A 19,192-nucleotide genomic window follows, 5' to 3' on the forward strand; every position below is an offset into this window, starting at 1 on the left:
TCTGGGTAACTGCGGGGCCCATGCTAGTGTCATTGGTCTCTTCTACACACCTGCCCTCTTCTCCTTCCTTGCTCGGTGTTTTGGGTGTCACACAGTGCCCAGCCGTATTCACATCCTACTGGCTAACCTCTACGTGGTGGTGTTCCCAGCTTTCAATCCTGTGGTCTATGGAGTGCAGACTCAGCAGAGCTCAGAGGCTCAGGCACTTGCTTCAACTTTTCTGGGCAGGAGCAGTGAAGAAGGTTGGCCCTGAGAGGGCCTCCCCACAGGAATAAATGTGATCCCTATTTTTTTCAGCGTGTGTGCCCAGATAACTAATTTATGCTGCAGGACCCATCTGGGTAGAGCTCTGACTAAAGCATCTCCATTGTCTGCCATCAGGTGGCCCTATGCTCACTCCAGCCCTATTTTATCACCCACTATGTAGGCAGAATACACTGAACTGACCTCTCTCTGCCCAGCTCTACAGTGCCCAGTCTATTCCTGATATTTCCAAGTCTGTATTAATCTCCATAGAGGGATTACACACATATAGAAGTGGTTGGTCCCAGACTGTAACAGTCTGGGAGGTCTAGGACATGTCCTGAGGACTAGGATCTTATCTTTTCTCCATCAGTTTATCCAACCAAAACCAGATTAATGAAACATGTCTCTGAGTTGGGTCCCTTGTACAATGTCTGACACTAAGGAGGAGCTCTGTTTGCTAAGGGGATGAAGACAGGAGGGGCTGGGGAAATGGCAGGATGTGAATAAAATAGAGCACAGCTCCGGAAATGGACATGGTTTCCGACCTGGGTGATAATACCTAGAGCTTGGAAGACCTGTTGGCTTTGGATGGGAAGAGAGTGCACAATACTGTGGCTTCCTCACTAAGCTCTTTCCCTACGTTAATCAGATACTAAGGCTATTCTTGTATTTTTCAACTTGTGCTAATGGCTATTTGTAGACGGCAAAATATGGGGACGACAACTCCAGCAGCAGTTGTCATGCTTCATGCTCTATCTTCATGCTGTTTCGTTTTTCCTTTCCTACGTTCCTTTTTCCATAAGATGCCTTAATTCTACTGTCACTCATCTGGATATCGATCCCAGACAGGTTTCCTGCTTCACGCAGCTTAGGTTTCCCAACCTATTCCTCTCTTATCTTCCTAACCTCTGTGCTCCTCTGGACCCCATGACTAAAGCAAGGCCAGGCTAGAGAAGCTAATGAAGAATGGATCTCTGACCTTGAGCATGGAGTGAGAGGGTGAGAATCTGTAAAGTAAGAAAAGGATATGACCTCTCAGCAAGGATTGTCCAGCAAAGCTCTGGGCATGTCTTCCTGGAGTCATACATCCACACAACTTCTCAAATCATTTCCCAGAAGGAAGTCGTAGTTTCATATACCTTTCTCTGCTAGGTATATGCCAGGGCAAGGATTCCAAAGGATGAAATGAGTAAGCAGAGGAACTTTATACTAAGCAGCCATATAATCTAAAGGGTCCATGAAAAGTAAAAAAACATAAACGATAGAGGTAGTAGAGCCACAGAGACAAAATTCCTCAATGGTAAAATGGGGCAACACACTCTTCATAGGAAATCTGACATTCTCTTAGGCACTTGGGTGAATGTGAGAGTCCCCACTCTCTGAGAAATACTCAAGAGAGATAGCAGAAGAAAAGAGAATAATTTTGGGTGGCTGGCACTAAGAGCACTGAGCTTTGCGACGCCTTGTCCAGGCCTCAGGAACTACACTCTTCCTTCTCTATAGGGATAACGGCAGTTCAGAGGCCAGAAGACTTGAGGCTCCACAGCATCCTGTGGCAGGTTAGGAAATATTGGGAGGGAGCTTTCTTGAGGGACAGGCAGTAGAGGCAGCTGGCATTAAGACCAGAGGAACTGGTGGAAGCATTTGAATAGTGGAATGGATGTAAAAGTTTACAGTACCTGGCATAGTGTAGGAGGCAAACTCCTAGGGGTGATGGAAGATATATAACAGAGGAGTCCAGTACAGTGTGGCTGAAGTGATCCCCCCAGATATACACTTTGGCCCTCATCCAAGCGCACCCAGTTAAGTAAATGCTTCTGTTCTTGAAATTGAACAGGTAGAATTGCATTTCCTTCTTGAGTCTTCCCTTTCTCAAAGTTGAGGGAAACGCCATAATCCCTCTTGAAAGGGACCCATCCCAGGGCCCCTGCAGGATGTCTCAGGTTTGCCTTAATCTGTTTAGACAAGAGGGCCCAGCAGGGTGGAGGAAGATCTAAGCCTAGGGATGGATGCAGAAGACCCCGTTTATCGTAACAAACTCACTACCACCATGTTTAGAGGCACCAGTCTGTCTCAACCCTCTTCTCCACCTTTCCATACCCTCTCCACACCCCCTTCATCCTCTCGGCCCTTTCAAATGTCAAAATGTATACCTCTCCTACTGAGACTATTTACTTACACTAGAAATAAAAGCCCAAGGGAGCCCCAAGTACTTACTGCGCTCTTGCAGTTGATGCAAGATGCCACCTGTTACAGCTCTTCTGACCACTCTACAAGCTGCTGCCCCTGGTGCTCCCAGGAGAGTCTCGGGTACAGGCAGAGGGTGGAGGGATCACAGCAGCAGGTGGAGATTGTTTTGTGCTTTGGGCTGGCTTCCTTCACCACTCTGATTCTGTTCAAGAACCTCCAGGTTTTGGGAGAGAGTGAGGGTAGACAGAAATAGGGAGGAGGAAAAGAAAGATGGGATACCCTGCATGTTCTGATTTTCCCTTTGCTTGTATGTATGGGCACAGGGGGAGCGAGGAAAGACAAAGGTGAAGGCAATAGAGGAAGGAACTCTGGGCTGTATTCCCTGCTCAGTTATGAGGCCCTGTTTTCTGCAAAAATCTGCCACCTTCTTCCTGTGCTCAGGATGTAGGAGCTCATGGTGGCTATAAAAGGCTATGCAATCTTTATTTTATTATCCTTCAAAAGCTAAACTATTGGGCTGGAGTTGCAGGCTGAAGGCATAACCAGATTAAGCTATGGTGCCAAAGCCAGAAAACTATGAGTGAGACATCTCAGAGAAGGACAGGGGCCACAGACATTTTTATTCAAAAAGATTTTGTAAGGAAACCTCAGGGGGTGTTACATGCACAGTAAAAAAAGTTGGGAAGGAGTCTTGATTGAATCTAGTGCTGGTTTATCCAGCTCCAAAATGGGACTAAGAGATGGATTTAGAGAAAAATAACTAATATAAAGACTCTTACCAGAGGCAGGCCAGGCACTGTTCTAAGTACTTTACAAATATTCTATCTATCTATCTATCTATCTATCTATCTATCTATCTATCTATCATCTATCATCTATCTATCTATCTATCTATCTATCTATCTATCTATCTATATCTATCATCTGTCATTTCTATAGCTCTATCTATAATTCTTAAAACAATAAGATAAACACCACATTTTCCCCCATTATACATATTAAGACAATGGGGCACAGAGAAATTAAGTAATTTGCCCAGTGTCCCAGAGTCAGGATTAGAACTCAGGAAATATGGCTATGGGATCAGTGGGTTTGGACTCTGAGTATGCAAGTAATATGACAGGCATATGACAGGGGAGAAGAGATCAAATTATGCATCTCTCTAGAAACTTTCCCTCTCTTTCTATCTAGCTGAGGCAAGGGAGCTGCCTCCCAGCCTTACCCTTTTGTCCTGTGCTGCATACCCACCCCAACATAACTTGGATCTCTGCCACTTCCTTAGTTGCCAGAGCATAGGATCTGGAACAAAGATGGGACCTGGGGGCAGCTTGAAGCATTGTCACTTATTAGTCATGTAACTTAGCAAAATATTTTCAGACTCTCAGAACCTCATGCTTTTCAACTATAAAATGTGGATTACAATTCACCCTCTGTTATGTCTTGTGAATGCTAAATATCCAACCAGACCGGTGCATTATGGTATTGTTACTGCTAATGTTCCTTTGATGATTTGCAACTCTCTGTCCCTGCTGTCTTCAATGCGAGGTGAAGTTGTAGGAATCTGCTAGATCTCTAGAGTGGGGATACTGTAGACAACTGAGGCTTCCTAAGGACATGTCCTAGAGCTCCCAGACTGTTACTGGCCCCAGGCCAGTTTCTTCTATTTTAAGTATGCCCCAAAGCAAACCTAGCCTAGGCCTGACAGGTTACCTCCTAATGCTCTTCTCATGAGACAAGCATGACCCAGACTGCCCTGAGTTTCCTTCACAAATCCACTGCCTACAAATTTTAATCCCATAGTAACTCAAAGATGGTTCTACTTCTACTCTGATTCTATGTAAAGAACAAACTCTTCTATACCTGGGCCTCAAAATTCTAACTTCCTGCTTAGAAGTTCAGGGCATGTCTCTGGCCACGCTTGAGACCTGGAATTAAGCCAATCTGTGTTTGAAACTCAATACTGCCATTTAAGCTAAGTGACCTTGGGAAAATGAATTAACATCTCAGAGCCTTTCTTAGCCATATGTAAAATGAGGATAATTATACCTATATGAGAAGATCACATAAGATTACATAGAAAAGTAAGTAAAACATAGGTGCTGATATGTATTTATTAGATGAAAGAATGGCTAAAATAGTCAATAAATAGATGAATAAGACCTTCAATACATTGTCAACCTTGCTAGGGAGGTAGGCCCAACACACAGAATGTTAAAAGTCAGTGTGTGTGAAAATGTGATATAGACCCGTTGTGAGAGAGAGACATGAATCTAGGTTGAACCAGTCATTGAAGAGCTCCAGTTGAAGCTCAACTCAGAAAGATTAGTGTTACTGAAAATCAGTATTACTGAAAATAATATTCCCCAAATTCTATGCTTATATAAAATGTATTGTATAGGCCACACTTTGTAGCATATAACTCATATATGCTACATTTTGTAGTATATAAAATACATTTACCTGCCTTGGAACCCTCTCAAAATCTGTGGGTAATCAGGACTTACAGAACAATGTTAAGAGATAAGATTACTCATAACTCAGAGATAATTTAAGGAACTTTCCAATGTGACCTCATGAGAACAAATCTCCCTGAATCCAGCTCTAGAAATATGTCCTGTTACAGGACCCTTGCATCTTGAGGACAGGTGGAAGGCAGTGGAGAGTAGATACAGAAGAATCTCCATACGGAAGAAAAAATAATAGCTACCATTTTTTGATTGCTTATTGAAACAAATGCTGTACTAATTGTTTTCTTTGCTTTATTTTGGACAGTCGTAACAGTCAATAAAGTAGCTTGTTATTTTTGTTTACAGTTTTTACTTATAAGCTGTGTGACCTTGAGCAAATGACTCAACCTTTCTAAGACTTAGTCTCTTCATCTGTAAGAATTGTAATAACAGTGCTGTTATTATAATTAAATAAGATTATGCATATATAGTGTCTAATAGGCACTGTAGCTATTGGTGTTTTATTATTACTGTTACTTTTAAAAATAATTGTTTAGTTTGCCATGGTTGAGTAAGTGAAAGATGAACTAAAGTCAATTGTTTGATAGCAAAGCCCCTGCTCTTAATTAGCAAACTGATCTGCCCATTTTTATAGCTCTTTGTTACCTTAGTTATGGCTGTCACCCAATAATTCTGAATGTGGGGACTTGGCCTAGGTACTTTGACTACTATCAGCTGTACAAATCCTATAATGACCTCGCATTGCTAAAAAACTATGACGAGAGGAAGATGGGCTATGGTGATGGCAGTGGAAATGTTGTGTACAAGAACTTTATGTACTTTAACTACTGTGGCACAAGTGACATGGCCAAAATGGACCTTTCCTCCAACACACTGGTGCTGCAGCGTCCGCTGACTGGTGCCACCTATAACAACTGCTTTTCCTATGCTGGTGTGCCCTGGAAGGACTTAGATTTTGCTGGTGATGAGAAGGGGCCGTGGGTTCTCTATGCCACTGAGGAGAGCAAGGGCAACCTGGTTGTGAGTCGTCTCAACACTAGCACCCTAGAAGTGGAGAAAACCTGGCATCCAGCCAGTACAAGCCAGCCCTGTCAGGGGCCTTCATGGCCTGTGGGGTGCTCTATGAGTTACACTCACTGAACACCCACCAAGAGGAGATCTTCTTTGCTTTTGACACCAACACCGGGCAGGAGTGCCACCTCAGCATCCTGTTGGACAAGATGCTGGAAAAGCTGCAGGGCATCAACTACTGCCCCTCAGACCACAAGCTGTAAGTCTTCAATGATGGTTACCTGATAAATTATGACCTCACCTTCCTGACAATGAAGACCAGGCTACCAAGACCACCCACCAGGAGGCCCTCTGGGGCTCATGCTCCACCAAAACCTGTCAAACCTAACAAGGCTTCCAGACCCTGAGACCCCAGGGCTGGGCAGAGCATTGGTAGAAGTGTGCCCTCTTCCTTACCTCCAGGAGGACCACATCCCAAAGTGGCCATTGGTCCTAATGATTGGAAGACTGATTATATCTAGAGAGTTCTTTATGTAATTAATATCTCAATCAGCACATTAAGGTTCCCTTTAATAATGGTCTAGGTGGATTTGATAGGGAAAAAGTAAAATATTAGCTAAGAAAATGGTACCCTCTCTTTCTGATGCTTTGGCATCTCATATTCCTTTTTTCATAAATCCAGCTCCTGGAACTCAAGAGTTCTGTGATCTAGAATTGTCAGTCTCAGGTTGGGAACATCTGATTCCAGTGCAGAAGCTGCAGGGCAGTTGGTCATTAGAGTAGGATATGAAAGTTCCCTTTCTTATCTCCACCTTCCTGTGAGGTCCCTGGGGAGAAAAGGGGCAAGATCTTGGTCTGGTAATCAATTTTTCATTGTCCTGGATCGATCTCACTTTTGAGTGCAATTGCAAGAGAATAGGCCTGAGTCTTGCTGTAGTAAGTTAGCAACTGGCAATATAGCATGACGAGGATCTGACATGGATGGTGCTGGGGGTGTAGATATTCTCAATAAATAATCATTTGTTTGATAGCAGAAAATCTCCTGGCCAACGGTCTGTCATCCCTTTGCTTGTCTTCAACACACTGGGAACACATGGCCTCGAGCTTTTTGCTTGTTCCTTACCTATCTGTGTGGTGCTCCTCCCTCTCCAGGCAGGTGGATGGAATGTATAAAATCCAGACCCTGAAAGCTTCCTAGTAACACAGAAAATGCATACACTTTCATACATACATTCAATAAGACATATACATTCTCACTCATATAAATAATTATTTCCATCTGCATCTAAATAAAAACAAAACACAATTCTCCAAATTTACATGGGACCAAGAATCCAGCTTTTCAGTTGCCTGTATTTGTCCCCTTAAGAATTTTACTACTACCCACCTCCTCTCCCACCTCTTGATTTATAGACGACATTCCCCCTTAATGCTTTGACATAAAGGTGGGCACACAAGAGTGGGTTAGGACATTGAAACAAATCATTCTAAAACTTCTGTTACATTGACATGTAGAAGAGACCAAGTGATATGTGAATAAAAAGCGTATTATAAAAAACAGCTAATTCACATTTAGTTTGGCATGTGCCTATGAAGAGCCTTCCTGGTTAGCCCTACTCCTGCTTCCTAGGACAGAGGAAAATTTTCCCCACCACATGGGAGCATAATTAAATTTAGAATCCCAAAATCTAGACTCTATATAAGGCCCAAATTTCCAGATCATTAAAAAAATTAATGAGCTCCTTCCTATGGGAGAGATTGCATTCTTATAGGAATGTGGCTTTATCTATGGCTTCAGTAGACCCAACTTTTCATACAAGTCTAACATCCCTATAAGGAACATACACACAGTATCACACAGAAACACACATCCCACATTTAAAAATATGGTTTTTGTTTACTTTTTTGTTTTCTTATTAGTTCCATGCAGAGAACTTTGTCCCTGTTTTCTGGAAAATCATTTTATTTTATTGTAGAGACCTGGACCCCTAAATATGTCTGCCTTCCCCAGCTGGCCCAGAGTGACTGCAAGGATAGAGTTGACATCACGATATCCCTTTTCTGAGGATTCATACCCTTGGTGGGTGGGGTAGGAGGAGGGGTAGCCCTAGGAGAAGTCATCATCACCACTTTGTCCACCGTGGGTGAAGTATGAATCAGTAGCTATGCCAGGCCTCAGCTGGGCCACATCTGGATAACTGGGGTGAGGGCACAACATCACAAAATATCTGGCCCCAGCCTGGTCACTCATCCCTTTTTGGGCAACAAGGAAACTATCCTGTGGCCTGAGAGCACAATACCTGAGACAAAGGCCAGCAGAAACAGTTGTCTGCCCTCACCCTTTCTGCCCCAGCTTCCACCTGCTCCCCATCTGCCCACCCACTAAAGCCCATGTCGCATGCCATTTCTCGAACATCCAGGATGTCCCAGAGTGGATGTCCTTCAGGTCTGCCGGCAGACAAAAATATCTCTTCAAATGCCACTCGAGTGATAGTGAAGACTGCAGGCAACCAGAAAGACTTTATGGTAGCTGATGACATCTCAGTGAGGCAGTTCAAAGAGATGCTATCAGCTCACTTCCAATGCCAAATGGACCAACTAGTGCTGGTCTTCATGGTTTGCCTTCTCAAAGACTATGACACACTGAGCCAGAGGGGCACCATGGATGGCCACACCATCTACCTGGTCATCAAGTCTAAGCATGGGTCCAGATCTCTAGCCCATTTCTTCCAGGACCTGCCAACGAATGTTCCCTGCCACCGGGACAGAAACACCAAAGGAAACAGCAGCAGAGTGCACCAACCAACTGGAATGAATCAAGCTCCAGTGGAACTGGCCCACTTTGTGGGGTCTGATGCACCTAAAGTGCATACCCAAAACTTGGAAGTGAGCCCCCCAGAGTGCAAAGCACAGATGCTGGAGAATCCTAGCATCCAGCGGCTTCTGTCCAACATGGAGTTCATGCGGCAGTTCATTTCAGAACATCTAGACACACAACAATTGATGCAGCAGAACCCAGGAGTTTCCCACCTTCTTCTTGACAATTCTGAGATCCTATTGCAGACTCTGGAGCTGGCCAGGAAGCTTGCTGTGATCCAAGAGATAATGCAGATCCAACAACCTTCACAAAACCTTGAGTATCCACTGAACCCACAGCCGTATCTGGGCTTAGAGACAATGCCAGGTGGGAATAATGCCCTGGGTCAGAACTATGCTGATATCAATGATCAAATGCTGAACAGCATGCAAGATCCTTTTGGAGGAAACCCTTTTACAGCTCTCCTGGCAGGACAAGTGCCAGAACAAGTCCAGTGTTCACCCCCACCTCCACCACCACCACAGGAACAACGAGATCAGCTCACACAGCATCCTGCAACCCGAGTCATCTATAATAGCTCTGGTGGTTTATCTTCAAACACCTCAGCCAACGACAACCCTAACAAGGTCAACCACACTTCCAAAGCCAACACTGCTATGATCTCCACCAAGGGCCAGAGCCATATCTGTGCCACTCGGCAGCCAGCTGGGATACCAGCCTTACCTAGCATAGAGCTTACCCAGCAGCTTCAAGAAGAATACAAGGATGCCACTGTTTCTCTAAGTAGCTCCAGACAGACATTAGAGGGTGATCTCCAGCTGACAGATGAACAGACCAGCTCCCAGATCACAGGAGGCATGATGCAGTTGCTTATGAACAACCCCTACCTGGCAGCTCAGATTATGTTGTTCATGAGTACGCCCCAGCTGAGTGAACAGTGGAGGAAGCAGCTGCCCACATTCCTGCAGCAGACACAGATTTCTGATCTGCTTAGTGCTTTAGCCAGCCCTAAAGCATTCCAAGCAATATTGCAGATTGAGCAGGGCCTCCAGCTGCTGGCCACAGAGGCTCCTGTTCTTCTGCCTTGGGTTGCACCCTACTTATGGGGCCTGGGTTGGCTTCCTGCCCCCAGCTGCAGCTATCCTGACACAGTGCCCTGTTCCTGCAATGTTTCAGATACAGCTGAGCCCAAGGGACCTGAGTGCTGCCACAAGCCTGGAACAGTCCTGCAGAGGCTACAATCCCCGGATGGGGACCCTTCCCACCTTCTGTAAGCTCCTGAGATTCATTTTAGCAAACAGATGGATTCTCTCCAGGCCATGGGATTTGGGAACCACCATGCCAATCTACAGGTACTCATTGCTACTGAAGGGGACACCAATACTGCTATCCGCAAGCTCAAGAGATCCCAGACATTCTAACCACCATGCCTACTTGTTTGCTTGCTACCTGCCTACTGACCCACCTGACCATCTCATTTGCCTTTTTCACCTTTCCTCATGCTTCCAGCCAAGAGAAGTCCTGGAATAGGAGTTATCAACCAATGTGTCTTGTACTGAATAACAGATCATTGGCCTTGGCTGGAACATCTGTCAATAAAATGGCTACACTCACTTGCCAGGATCTGAGGTTTGGCTTTACTTCTTTTGCAAAAAAAAGAAAAAACTAGCTGTGTGATATTTTTGTCTCACCTACTATATGTACCTTAACACACAAACCACATTCACGTATTAATATGGAGATAAAAATAATGTTTTTATCTCTAAAACTTGAGCATTTTGAGCATGATATATGAAACTTGAGCATGGTATATGAAACTGATTATTTTAAGCGTGTCACCTCAGACACGTGTGTGTATGTACACAAGCTCACATAGTAAAAAATTCACATATACAGGCATATAGAGTCCACGTATGAGTACACACAGCCATGTGCAAACACAGATGCAAATACCTAGAGACACATAAACAGACCCATATGTAGGGAAAACAATCATAACATGCTTAAACAGAAAGGGAAACATTTTGCATAGATAGGCCCAGATATTTAGTCATAAAGACTGTCTGAGTTTCTCAAACCCAAATTGTTCAAGTTTGAAAGTGGAACAAGAATAATACGAGGGCCAGAGTAGGGTGAATTCACATATCAACCAAGTCTGGATGAATAGCTATCATCATTGGAGCCTCTTGCTCATTGATTTTGCTACCATTATAAGATGGTGATGGGCTGTCACTACTTTCTCTTTAGCACACAGAGATGCAGCTGCTGCTATCTCAACTGTATATCCCAGTCACCACAAATCCAGCCCTCCATGGGGCACAGCACCTTCCAAGAATATCATCTCCTTCAGTGTATCTTATGTTTGTAGTTTACATTTTCCATGGTTGCCAATGCCCCACCTTTTTCTCTTTCTGCCTCACTTAGAGTATCCCAGCATGGCAGGATATACCATTACTTGTGTTTTAATTATTCCATGATTAAATAATTTAATACACTTTTACCATAATAATTCAATGTTGTTTTAGGCATTGAAAAAATAGCAGTGAAAAAAACAAAGATCCTTTATTTATTGACTTTACTTTCTTTTGTGGAGATAGAAGTTATGTTAGGTGGTAAGTGCTGTGAAGAAAAATGAATCAGAATAAGATATTCTACATAGGGTGATGAGGGAAGGCCTCTCTGAAAAGGTGACATTTGAGCAGAAATCAGAAGTAACTAGGGGAACTGAACATGCAATTCACTGAGAGAAGGAAGATCCAGGGGCTGTCTGAAAGTAAAAGCCCCAAGGTAGCAATATTCCTGCTATGTTTTAAGAATAACAAGGAGGTGATGTGGCTGAAATGGACAAAAAGGAACGGGGAATGGGGAGGAAGTCAGAGAGATTGTGAAAAGTTTTATAGGTCTGGTGAAAAATTTGGATTTTACTGTGAATGTAATAGTCACTGGTGAGTTTTGAGCAAATAAATCAAGTAATTCAATTTATCAGTCTGGCTTCAGAGTGGAGAATGGACTGTGGTAGAGGAAAACCAGGGAAGCAGGGAAACAAGTTAGGAGGCTTTTACAATAGAGCAGTTGAGAAATGGTAGTTTCTTGCACTAGGGTGGGAGCAGGGGAGGTGTTGAGAAGTAGATTCTGGACTCTAAAGGGGACCCATCACAGAGATTTGTGTGCTCAACAGACCACCGCTTCTGAGCCCCAACATGGCCATCAGTAAGAGTGAAGGATGGGCCTACAAACTTCCAAGTGTTTCTAGAAAGCTCACTGCCAAAGACCCCTACTTCATGTCCACACCTACCAAAAAGGTAAGTCTCAATAAATAAATTACAGTGAAAATGGATTTTTTACCTCCCCATTTAATATGATTAAGCTTCATACCCTCTTTTCTACAGCTTGCATAAAAAGCTCAAGCTGTCCAGGTCATCTTTTTATTTTCATCACAATATGCTCTGAAAATTCCTCACTTGACTCATTTTTCTACTTGTCACCAATTTTCCAGCCTTTTCATCCTACCATTTAGAAGTCATAATTTAGCAATAGAAAAACCCACATATCTACAACCTTCTTTCTAAAGATGACTATACCTTTTTGCTATAATGGAGATCTGGATGTCCAGTGAAGACACTGCTTCTCCAGCAGTGGCTACATCTGTGTTTCCCTTGGACTTGGAAGTGGATAGATGTCATTGTTGCACCATCTTGCTCCTTCTCAGCCCAGTTTTCTGGCTCCAAGATTATTTCATGATCCATGAATATAATAATTGTGGCGTAATACTTGCCTAGTTAACTCATCATGATGATACTCAACTCTTCAACTAGTCTCTGTTTAGGCAAAGAAAAGCATACAGCTGTGCTGACTAGTTTCATTTAAACTTATTACCAAAAGATTTAATTACCGTCTTAGTAATCCTAACTGCATTTTCCCAGTCCAGTGATTCTCACCAGAATCTGCACCAGGATCACCTGGAGGGTGTGTTAAAACACAGATTTCTGCCCGACATTCCAAGGGTGTTAGATTCAGTAGGTCTACCGTAGGGTTAAAATCTCTCATTTCTAATAAGTTTCCAGGTGATGCTAATGCTGTCAGTTTGGAGATTATACCTGGAAATCCATTATCCTAGTTAATTCACTACCTTATTGTTAGTCCAAACTGCACCATTTTGTAAACTTCCCACTATTTTGCAGACCTTGGTCAAAGTGAAACATTTCACGGGGGTTCAGGCTGTGAGAAACATCCTGCCTAACCACCTGACCACAAGGCGGAAAAAGGCCCAACTAAAGTAACATCCCTATCATATCTTGCTGCGCAAAGGTCCATTGAACACCATGATGACATCCTACAGAAACAAGGACCAAACCGCCTCATCATGAGAACATCTTATCAATATCCTCCCAGGCAGCAAGCCATAATGCCCAGACCCCTCCCTCCCATACCTATAAATTACCCCAGCCTGTAAGCAGTGGTGGGCTCTGGCATTAGGCTGGTACCACACTTCTCTAGGTTTTATGCTAGACATAAAGCCTGCATTTGCTGTGTGTGTGTGTGTGTGTGTGTGTGTGTGTGTGTGTCTTTCTTTAACCCTTGCCTTCCCTTCAAAACCTAACACTTATTCTTTCAGATGATCAATTCATATCTTGTTTTCTCTTCTCAAATCTTCAATATCCATTTCTTATTCTAAATCTTAAAGTTGTGCTTATTTCAACAAGAAAAACAGTAATAATCAGAAGGGACTTCTACCTGTGTCTACCATGAAATCAACCAAGTAGCTTACATCTGTCCCAATACACTCTGCCTCCCATTCATTCTGCTATCATGAATAAACTTCATATTCCTAAATCAAGCTCTCCACATAGGCACTTGCTCCCAATCTCTCTAACTTATCTATTCAAGAACTTAATAATTTTCCCTTTCTCATGCATCAATTTTTTCTACTCATTGGATTGTTTCTATCAGAATATAAACATCATTACACTATTCTTAAGAAAAAAATCTAAAAAGCCTTTAACTGCACATCCCCACATAGCCGTCAGCCCCTTTCTTACATTTAAAATGCCCTCACTGGATCTACTTTTCCCCAAACCATTTGCTTTAAAACACAATCTAATCAGGCTTCCTGCCTCTACTATCCTTCCAAAGCTAGTCTCATCATGGTCTCCAATTCTTTATTTTTTCAAATCCAGTGGCCAATTCTCAATCCTCATCCTCCTGACCTAGCAGCATCATTTGACATGATTGGTTATTCTCTCCTTTTTGAAACTCTTCTTCCTTTGGCTTTTCTCTTTTCTCTCTCTTTTTTTCTACCTTACTCTTTTATTTTTTCTGTTTCCTTTGCCAAATTCTTCTGATCTTCCAGATTTCTAAATGTTATAGAGCCACAAAATTCAGATTTTAAAATCTCTATCATTTTGCCTGTATGCACTAACTAGCTAATCTAAACCAGTCCATGATCTTAAGTACCCTTTGAATGCTAATAAACTCTGGACTTATAATATTCAACTACCATACTACATCTCCATTTGTATGTAAAATAGACATCTCAAATGTATGTAAAGCTTTTAACAACCTGCTAATTTAGAGAAAGTGTTTATTCCCAATCTTTGTTTTAGTAAATATTCAATCCTTTGAATTCCTTTGGAGGATAACAATTTCTTTTAAAGTAAAAAAAAAGTTATGTCATGCTTGACTCCTCCCTTATACCCCAAATCCTATTCATCAGCGAATCAATACTTTGAAAATACATAAAGAATTCATGGTTAATGTTGAATAAGACAGAAAACTGGGACCTAGGATACCAGGAAGAAGCCCCTGGACCAGGAAGTAGCTGAATGTGGGTCTGAATGGAGACAGAGAGGACTGAGAGATGTTTGATAATGTTCCAATCCCAGTCTGAGCCTTCAGAGAAGTCTCTACAGGAAGGCATTTGAGGTGAAGGAAGTCGAAGTGGTAAAAGATGGGAGAGCAAGAGTTCCCAGGGATCCAGAGCCCCTTAGAGAAGTCTCAAGAATCCTCTGTGTGAGGCTGTGACGTCAGCACTGAGGTCACAGAAGGGACATGACAGTGCAGGTTCTGGCCCAGAAGGCCTCAGGGGTGGCTGTGTAGCAAGATGAGGGAGGTTTGGAGCCCTGCATAAAGAGAAGGACAGGACCACAGCTGACTGGTATGTACACCCCAGCCTGGGCCCTTCCTTGTACCTTTGTCCCTGTATTCATCAACTACAGACCTCTTTCCCAGGGCCCTGCATTTCCCTCCCCTGACTCCAACATATTTCAATCCCACAATCCTCCTAAAGCATCCTGCCCCAGAAACCTCAAGGCTCCTTTCATGTAGACCCTGCAGCTTTCCCTATCCTAATATTCAAGCCCCTTTTCATGCTCACCCTTCCTACTTTTGCTATTGCCTGAAAGGATGATCTTGGTCTATCATCCCCATGCCCCTAGCTGTGTCCCCACAGACCTGGACTTCCTGCTGCCACCATGGCCAAAGGTGGAGAAGCCCTGCCACAGGGCAGCCCAGCACCAGTCCAGGATCCCCACCTCATCAAGGTGACAGTGAAGACACCCAAAGACAAGGAGGATTTCTCAGTTACAGATACATGCACCATCCAGCAGCTGAAGGAAGAGATATCTCAACGCTTTAAGGCCCACCCTGATCAGCTTGTTCTAATCTTTGCTGGCAAAATCCTCAAGGATCCTGACTCTCTGGCACAGTGTGGAGTGCGAGATGGCCTCACGGTCCACCTGGTCATCAAGATGCAGCGTCGTACCATGGGCAATGAGTGCCCAGCTGCCTCTATCCCTACCCAGGGCCCAAGTCCTGGATCACTCCCTCAGCCAAGCTCCATTTACCCAGCAGATGGGCCCCCTGCCTTTAGCTTAGGTCTCCTCACAGGCCTCGGTGGGCTGGGCTTGGCCTATCGTGGCTTCCCTGACCAGCCAAGCTCACTAATGCGGCAGCATGTGTCTGTGCCTGAGTTTGTGGCTCAGCTCATTGATGACCCCTTCATCCAGGGTCTGCTGTCCAACACAGGCCTAGTACGCCAGCTGGTTCTTGACAACCCCCATATGCAGCAGCTGATCCAGCACAACCCTGAGATTGGGCATATTCTCAACAACCCTGAAATTATGCGGCAGACACTGGAGTTTTTACGTAACCCTGCCATGATGCAGGAGATGATACGTAGCCAGGACCGGGTGCTCAGTAACTTGGAGAGCATTCCTGGTGGCTACAATGTGCTTCGCACAATGTACACAGATGTTATGGACCCAATGCTTAATGCAGTCCAGGAGCAGTTTGGTGGCAATCCCTTTGCCACTGCCACTACTGATAATGCCACCACCACCACCCAACCTTCAAGGATGGAGAATTGTGACCCTCTCCCCAACCCCTGGACTTCTACACATGGAGGCTCAGGTAGCAGGCAAGGAAGGCAGGATGGGCATCAGGATGCACCTGACATTAGAAATAGGTTTCCAAACTTTCTGGGTATTATAGGCCTCTATGACTATCTCCAGCAATTACACGAGAACCCCCAGTCCCTAGGAACTTATCTACAGGGGACTGCATCTGCCCTCAGCCAAAGCCAGGAACCACCACCACCAGTAAACAGAGTTCCCCCATCGTCACCCTCATCTCAGGAGCCTGGGTCAGGCCAGCCTCTCCCCAAGGAGTCAGTAGCAATCAAGGGAAGGTCCTCCTGCCCAGCTTTCCTGAGATACCCCACAGAGAACAGTACTGGACAAGGTGGAGACCAAGATGGTGCAGGGAAAAGCTCTACTGGACCTAGCACAAACTTGCCTGATCTTGTCTTGGGGCTGGGAGATTCTGCCAACAGGGTTCCATTTGCTCCCTTATCCTCTTCCCCCACGGCAGCCATTCCTGGAATCCCTGAGCCTCCCTGGCTGCCATCCCCAGCTTATCCAAGATCTCTGAGGCCAGACGGCATGAATCCGGCTCCACGGTTACAGGATGAAATAAAACCACAGCTGCCACTGCTGATGCACCTTCAGGCAGCCATGGCAAACCCCCGTGCCCTGCAAGCCCTGGGGCAGATTGAGCAGGGTCTGCAGGTCCTAGCTACTGAAGCACCTCGCCTCCTACTCTGGTTCATGCCTTTCCTAGCAGGGACGGATAGTGTGGCAGGAGGTATAGAGTCTAGAGAAGATCCCCTTATGTCTGAGGTTCCTCTCCCAAATCCACCTCCTGAGGTGTTCCCAGCACTGGACTCTGCAGAGCTAGGCTTCCATTCCACTCCCTTTCTCCATATGCTGCAAGATTTAGTTAGTACAAATCCCCAGCAGCTGCAGCCTGAGGCTCACTTTCAGGTGCAGCTGGAGCAACTGCGGTCCATGGGCTTTCTGAATCGTGAAGCCAATCTTCAGGCCCTCATTGCTACGGGGGGCGACGTGGATGCTGCTGTGGAGAAGCTGAGACAGTCGTAGGAGCCTTAGTCATTCAGACCATACGTTTTCCTCTGTGCCTTTTTCCCATATCCTATTTCCTTAGCTCTCCCATTTTTGAATACAGCTGCATTATAAACCAAATTTACTATGATGCCCTTTACTGTGGAGGCAATGTTGTTCCAGAGTCAACGAGGAAGACTAATGGCCAAAACATAGTGGAGGTGCTGTGTGTGAGTCAACCACTTGTACCACCATACCATCGGGGTTCCCCGGTCTGAGCTCTGCTTATGCCTATCTCGAGATGCAATTACACCCAATTTCCAATGTGAACTCTTGCCTGAGTCTCATTCATGTGGGCTATGAGAAAAAGGATGGATATGGGAGAAGTAGTGATAAGGGCTGTCTCTACATGGATGGAAGGACTTGGAGGGAAACTAAAAGATCTGAAGTTAGAAGACTCACAGGTATGAAGAACAGAGGAGGAAATGTTGCTGCAACCTTTTGAAGGTCAAGGCCTGCAACTTTCCCAGTGTTCTTTCAGCGTTTCTTCAGATTTTGTGTCCTGTAGTAGCTGCTACCAGGTGATCTGGTTTTCCGAGCTCCCTACCACTAGCCTGACTGAAAAGTGGGTGTACTTTCTTATTTTTATTTCCCCTGAAGACTATCCCCCAAGTGGCTTTCACTTCCAGGATTTGATGCTGATCTCGAAGCGGATAGAGATAGAGCAGCAAAGGAGTCAGGGTGACTTCTCAGATTCTTGAATCTCACCGACTTTATACAGTCCCTTGTAGCAAGGTTCAGAGAGTTAATTTTTTGCAACTTCAAGCTCAAAATTGAAGACCTACTCTGTGTATAGCATTTTGCTAGCTATTAGGAATTCAATATGAGCAAAAGAGTTACTCACTGCCCTGCCTCAATGAATTTATGATCTTATAGAAAGAATTGTGCAAATTGTGACTATAATTCACATTATATATAATTGCAAACTATGAGAAATGGTGTAAAGAAAAAGATGAGGAGCTGTGAAATAGCATGAACAGGGTCTTGATCTAGTCTGGGGAGACAGGAAAGGCTTCTGTGAGTGTGTACTGCAAACTAGAATCCAAAAAGTGGTAAGAATTAAGTAGGTAAATCTTTCAAGGAGGAGGGAAGAGCTTTCCCGCAGAAGACCTATTATGTACAAAGGCACTGAGGTAGGAGGTGCATAACACATAGAAGATGCCCTTGGGATCTCAGACTAGATCCTTGTTTTCATTCAAGGATGCTTTCCATTAACCACGTAGTTCTAGGGTAAAAGTGTTACAATTCATAAATCAAGTCAGTAAATAATGCTTTCCAGTCCATATGCACATAAATGTGTCAGGTAAACCCACTGTAGAGAAACGCACACACAATGCACATCCACTTAAATACGTCTTCACATGGGTATATTCTATGTACATATGTACAAGCATACATGCAAAACACAGTCTGTTAAACCAGAGTTTCATGGCAAAGTGGAAGTGTAAACATAAGAAACATTCACACTGTATTCCCATCAAGGAAGTAAAGAGGTCTTGATGGGGGATACCTAAAAGTGGCTGTGGTGTGTGTTTAGATGTCAGAGACTCAGTACTGGGAGAGAAGGAACCTCTACTTGGAGCTCAGGATATTTTGATCGGCCTGTGTAACTTAGAGCTGCTAGCATACAGCTTAAAGGAGATAAAAGCAGCCTTTGGGAAAACATTTATTCTAGCGATTTAGGTTTCAATGTTTAGGTGGAGCACAGGTCTCCTGATATGATTTGGCTCTGTGGCCCCACCCAAATCTCATCTTGTAGCTCCCATAATTCCCACGTGTTGTGGGAGGGACCTGGTGTGAGATGATTGAATCGTGGGGGCGGGTCTTTCCCATGCTGTTCTCGTGACAGTGAATGGGTCTCACGAGATCTGATGGTTTTAAAAACCAGAGTTGCTCTGCACAAGCTCACTTTTTGACTGCTGCCATTCCGGTGGGGTGTGACTTGCTTCTCCTGGCCACGGTTGTGAGGCCTCCCCAGCTATGTGGAACTGTAAGTCCGGTAA

At 44.3% G+C, this 19,192-nt stretch overlaps 3 protein-coding genes and 1 long non-coding RNA gene across 14 annotated transcripts in view; 3 read left to right on the forward strand and 1 right to left on the reverse strand.

The window, feature by feature from the left end:
* Nucleotides 1-6,499: 6,499 nt before the first annotated feature.
* The window catches only part of LOC134736890 (uncharacterized), a 48,643-nt gene continuing 35,950 nt past the window's right edge, over nucleotides 6,500-19,192 (reverse strand). The window contains exons 2-3 of the long non-coding RNA XR_010121328.1: nucleotides 12,315-12,551; nucleotides 6,500-7,109 (exon numbers count right to left, since the gene is read on the reverse strand). This is a non-coding gene — a long non-coding RNA (uncharacterized lncRNA). The remainder of the gene's footprint in view (nucleotides 7,110-12,314; nucleotides 12,552-19,192) is intronic.
* On the forward strand, nucleotides 8,049-9,510 carry UBQLNL (ubiquilin like). Its single transcript, XM_055282662.2, is given in 2 exon segments — nucleotides 8,049-9,275; nucleotides 9,277-9,510. Coding segments are annotated over 2 exon segments (1,086 nt in total). The 5' UTR covers nucleotides 8,049-8,306; the 3' UTR covers nucleotides 9,394-9,510.
* UBQLN3 (ubiquilin 3) lies at nucleotides 14,768-17,459 on the forward strand. The gene is made up of 2 exons (XM_055282661.2): nucleotides 14,768-14,887; nucleotides 15,168-17,459. Exon 2 carries the CDS (start codon nucleotides 15,204-15,206, stop codon nucleotides 17,166-17,168), a length of 1,965 nt encoding a protein of 654 aa, XP_055138636.1. The 5' UTR covers nucleotides 14,768-14,887; nucleotides 15,168-15,203; the 3' UTR covers nucleotides 17,169-17,459.
* Nucleotides 19,069-19,192, forward strand: part of HBE1 (hemoglobin subunit epsilon 1) — a 208,008-nt gene continuing 207,884 nt past the window's right edge. For 8 of the 11 annotated variants that reach the window (XM_063641225.1, XM_063641227.1, XM_063641226.1 and 5 more), the window contains exon 1: nucleotides 19,069-19,179. The gene's annotated coding sequence lies outside the window, so the exon portion shown is untranslated. The remainder of the gene's footprint in view (nucleotides 19,180-19,192) is intronic. The other 3 variants (XM_063641232.1, XM_063641229.1, XM_063641231.1) reach the window with 3 other exon arrangements.

Source organism: Symphalangus syndactylus, chromosome 6 (genome assembly GCF_028878055.3).
Source record: "Symphalangus syndactylus isolate Jambi chromosome 6, NHGRI_mSymSyn1-v2.1_pri, whole genome shotgun sequence".
NCBI lineage: Eukaryota > Metazoa > Chordata > Mammalia > Primates > Hylobatidae > Symphalangus > Symphalangus syndactylus.